General features: G+C 37.6%; 1 protein-coding gene across 1 annotated transcript in view; it reads left to right on the forward strand.

The window, feature by feature from the left end:
* Positions 1-3,856, forward strand: part of LOC107593134 (calcium/calmodulin-dependent protein kinase type IV-like) — a 21,446-nt gene extending 17,590 nt beyond the window's left edge. Inside the window, exons 9-11 of the mRNA XM_016282734.1 lie at positions 1,072-1,198; positions 1,419-1,571; positions 3,017-3,856. Coding sequence (XP_016138220.1) covers positions 1,072-1,198; positions 1,419-1,571; positions 3,017-3,496 — 760 coding nt within the window. The 3' untranslated portion in view covers positions 3,497-3,856. The remainder of the gene's footprint in view (positions 1-1,071; positions 1,199-1,418; positions 1,572-3,016) is intronic.
* The last annotated feature ends 1,419 nt before the right edge of the window (positions 3,857-5,275 follow it).

Here is a 5,275-nt window from a genome sequence, read left to right on the forward strand (position 1 = left end):
GTCGCTGAGGAAATACATCAACTTCGCGCTGTGGCTCGCCGGATCGGCTTTCACCGTGGATGAAGAGTCCAGCCGGGGTCGTCACATGTGGTTGCCGCAAGTCCGCCGGACGCTCCTTCATCGAATCCGCCAGCCGCACCATTCTCAAGCCCGCCTGCCTCTGCTCACTCTAGCCCGCCGTGTGTTTCGTTGTGAAAGCGAAACTACTTAGTTTGGTCTTCCAAAAGGGGACACGACTAGAAATCAGTGGTTAAGTTGTATTTACAACACTGTTCCAGAACAGTTCAACCCAAATATTCAGATGTGTGCAGCGCATTTTATAGAGGACTGTTTCCTGATCCTGGTAGAGTAGACTACAATGCCGGCTGTTCTGACTCACAGACTGTAAGTACGTTTTTTATATTTAAAGAATTTGCCACTGATGATTCAAACGCAAGTTTTGAGCAGTATAGAGTAGAACTTGTTGTTTGTCATTTCTCCAATCACAAATGCAGACATGGTTTTATGTTTACGCAGCGCGATGCAATGCAACGCGTAAAAAACCATATAAGTAATTGAAATCCGTAATTATGTCCCCACTGGATGCAACAAATGCCTCGTTTATAATGGGTTTTAATGTTTTTGTCTCATCGCTCCGGCCGGGACAAGGCATCACAATATGGTGAGGGGCGTAACATTTCCGTTACACGCTTGAGGTATTCGGCCAATCACAACACACTGGATAGCTGGCCAATCAGAGCACACCTCGCTTTTCAGAACGATGAGCTTTGTAAAAACCGGCGTTTCAGAAAGGCGGGGCATAGAGGAGAAACAATAATGTACAGTATGTGGAAAATAATGTGTTTTTTGAACCTTAAACCACATAAACACATTTCATTACACCAAATACACAAAATAATGTTATTTTTAGCAACATCATATGACCCCTTTAAATTGTAATAATATTTCACCATTTTACAGTTTTTTTCCCTCCTCACTTTAAGTGTGTTTCCCCTTCACTTCATTGTTCAAATGATAAATAGCATTTCTTTCTCTGCTATCTGCCTCTGTTCTTTCTTCCTTTGCCCTCAGGCTGTGTGGGTTTGAACCATTTTTCGATCCAAGGGGGGATCAGTACATGTACAGTCGCATTCTGAACTGCGATTATGAGTTTGTCTCCCCCTGGTGGGATGAAGTGTCTCTCAATGCAAAGGATCTGGTGAGTACTGTGTGCTCACACATCATTATTGTCCTGTTTGTAATGCTGATGATGTTCATGCACTGCTGACTGATTTCAGATGGGATGAGAGGGAACAGTATCTCCATCAAAATATCAATAGCCGACTCAGATGCTGATTTGATTATTCAATCGTCTGAGCTTTTCCGCTCTGTTTATTCACCATTAGCTGTTGGTTATGTTTGTTTGATGTTGTCTGTAGGTTAGTAAGCTCATAGTGCTGGACCCTCATAAACGGCTCACAGTGAAACAGGCTCTGGAGCACCCATGGGTGCTTGGAAAAGCAGCACGATTCTCCCACATGGACACAACACAAAGGAAACTACAGGAATTTAATGCTCGGCGCAAATTAAAGGTCAGCCACCAATAGCTATGATAAATAAAAGTGTCTACAATAAAGAAAAAGAAAACCTTTAAAAAATGTAGTCTACTGTTGAGATTTTAGAAATGTCCTCTTTGTGTTCAAGATGTTTGCATATAATTTTAATTTTAATAAAAGTTATAATTCAACTTTTTAATAACTTTTTACTTTTATAAGTGTATATCTTAATCTTTAAATATATTTATCAAGGTAAACATATTGGAAATTATTAATTCATGAATATGTATAATGACTGACATTATGTTTTTTAATGTAAACAAATGACTTTGATTTGGTGGACAAAAGTATTATTATTTTTGTAATTAATTAATTGTAATAATTAAATATTAATATGTATTGAAGCAGTTTTGTTAAACTGTTCTCTTTTTAATAAATTATAAAATATTATGCATATAACTACCGGTACTTAAAGGGATAGTTCACCCGAAAATGACAATTCTGTTATCATTTACTTACCCTCATGTCATTGCAAACCGATAAGACCCATAAGACTTTAATCTTTGAAAGACAAGTTAAGATTTTTTTCAATTAAACCTGGAAGGTTTCCATCCCTCCATTGAAAGTCCAGGTAAGCATAGCTTAGAAGATCCAAAAAGGTCATAAATCCAAATGAACTGAGCCTAAATTAAATCTGATCATCATATAATAAGTAATCATATCTCTTCACAAGACTTTTATTAAACAACACAATTCATATGGATTTTTTTATGATGTCTTCATGACCTTTGTAGCTTCCTTGGGATTTCAATTTAGATAAAGAATTGTTTTAGGTTTCATTAAAAATATTAATATATCATTTGTGTTTCGAAGATTAACCAAAGTCCTATGGGTTTGTGAAGACATGAGGATGAGTAATTTTCATTTTTGGGTGAACTGTCCCTTTAAACATTTCTTTTCATTATTTTAATGGGGCTTTTTTCTTCATTATGATATCAAGACAGTTGTGTCAAGCTGAATTTTTTGGCTTTATGCATCAAAATTGTGAGCACGAACTGCATTTTTTATGTATTTTTGAATAAATTAATATATAGGGCAAAAAATGATTCCATTGATATTTAAAGTGAAAAATGGAAATTCATCATTTACTAAATGTCATCATTTACTCACCCTCGGTTTGTTCCAAACTGACTGTGGAACATATAATAGGATATTTTGAAGAATGTTGGCAACCATTGACTTTCAATATATGGGGGGAAAAATACTATGGAAGTCAATGGCTACCGTAAACTGTTTGGTTGCACGCGTTCTTCAGATGTCTTCTTTTGAGTTCATCGGAAGAAAGTAACTCATACAGGTTTGGAACAACTTGAGAATGAGTAAATGATGTTCAGTGTAGCATATTATGCTGTGATTTCTGTGCTTTTTCTGAGTATTCTACTGAACCAGCACACAGTAATCATGAGTTATTCTGTCCACAGGCTGCTATGAAAGCTGTGGTCGCCACAAGCCGGATGCACGAGGGCTCACGACGGCGGACAGACAGCTGCGAGATGCCCAATGCCGACAAGACCTCACGCCAGAGCAGCATACAGAAGGACAACACGCTGGATTCTCAAAGAGAGCCCATTCCCATTAAAGAGGGATCTGAGCAGGTTGAAGACAGGGCCAAGAGTCCCTCGAGTCCCCCCGTCCACCCTACCCATAAATCTAAACCTTCTGGCCCCCCCGGGCCCATGCCCACTCGCCCACCCCTGATAGCAGAGGGACACAGGCAGACCTCCGTCCTTCCAAAGGCTCCAGTGGTTCGGCCCAGGGTTCCCAAGAAGAGCTGCTCAGTGGATCCTGGAGGCAAACATGAGCCTTCGCCAGCGAGCACCACCCCACCCAGTCCCAAGAACCTCAGTAATGGCTTCACCATGAGTGTGGAGGCAGGCGGAAGCATGGCAGAATGTCAGTAGCCTGGATGATCTATAGATCTGGATTCACGTGGAAGACAAAGGAAGACAAAAACGATGCTTTGACAACACACTGAGAATTTCCTCTTCTCCTCTTCCATTTTTGCCATGGGATTTTTTGATACTGGACTGACGTATGATGAGCTCTTCATATGGAGGCATGTAGCTTTCGTGGCAACTTTAGGTTAGCGGCACAGTGAACAATAAGATTGTCTCTCATCTAAACTGAAATTCATTTTGCTCTTTCTTCTATTTCTATCATATGCAACTGTTCACACAATCCTATTCTCTCTCTAAAGGTAGTGAGGATCATGTATCTGTGATGTTGTGATAGTATATATTTGTTTAAGAATGATTGCTAAAAGACCCTAAAAATTGTATTGCATACACTATTCATAAATGAATATATATATATATATATATATATATATATATATATATATATATATATATATATAAAATGTATCTTTATATGTCTTTCCCCTGTTTTAATTCAGACTTTTTGTATTAGCACATTACAAAAAAATGCTCCGATGGTTTGTAAAAGCTCTAAGATATGATGTAATGCCACAGTCACGGATTATGTTTTTCCCGGCTCATCTTTGGCGGTTTATCGCCCATCAAATCGAATTGATGTCATTCAGGGTTACCACCCCCTTCTTCTCTCATCAAGACCTGGGAAGGTTTTGCTGAAAATCGCACCTAAACTGCCACTGAACTATAAGAAATCTTCTCTATGAGGTGGAATTAATACAGCTAGTACGCTTCAGCCACACTGTCTACCTCTTCTACTGTACAGGGGCTTCCAACTTCTCAAATAGGAAATTCTGTAGAGATCTACTCTTAGGATAGAAGGCATGGAAGAATATTTTTTCAATGTTGAATGTCGAAGGGCTGTTTTTTGTGAACTTTATGTAGGCTAAATTCATCTGCCTCTATGAACATGTAACAGCATTGTGAAATGTTTCGGTATATAATATAGTTGCTTCTGTCATTCTACTTGATTTCGATCTTTGCCAAACAAGAATGCTTTGTACATACTGCTGACATAAACAGTAGCCTAATTAGACATCACTGGAACATTATGGTTATGTATGAATAATATTACTATTTTGCAGTTAAGCTAAATCACAGAATTCTGTGTTCAGCTGCAAGCCGGTGTAGATGCTATTTATGTTTGAGCAGAAGTTTCCATGTTTCCAAGATTAATAAATTGTGCTATCAGATGCTTTCTACTTTTTGGAGTTTATATGCTTTTTGGTAGCTCATGCTGACCGCGTCAATTTTTGCTATAGTACACATCGATCAATATTTGAAGCCGCATAGCGAAATTTTCTGTTGGTTTTCTGCTTAAGTCTATGTATTGACCAGAATGTTTTTAATATTATTTCTGTAATTGGCAGCATAAAAAAGTAAAGACACTGAATCTATAAGCCAGTATAAGAAAAAAAACAACAATGCACATTATTTACTTTTTCCTGACATGCTATAATAATGGTTCAACTGATGTTACTTCTGAGTGTGTACTTTTGTACTTTTATATTATAAAATGTATATAATAAAATTGTTTAATTTTACATTAGTATAATATATATATTATACTAATTTAAAATTAAACTATTTTATTCTAAAAATTATACTATTTTTTATGACCAAAACTTGTGACACACACACACACACACACACACACACACACACATATATATATATATAAACATGGCAGTGCTTCAAAAAGATCAGGGGGTGTGATTCCGCAGCATCTCTTCCTCCAGACGGGAGGAG

The sequence above is a fragment of the Sinocyclocheilus grahami genome, unplaced genomic scaffold (assembly GCF_001515645.1).
Source record: "Sinocyclocheilus grahami isolate Dianchi unplaced genomic scaffold, SAMN03320097.WGS_v1.1 scaffold165.1, whole genome shotgun sequence".
NCBI lineage: Eukaryota > Metazoa > Chordata > Actinopteri > Cypriniformes > Cyprinidae > Sinocyclocheilus > Sinocyclocheilus grahami.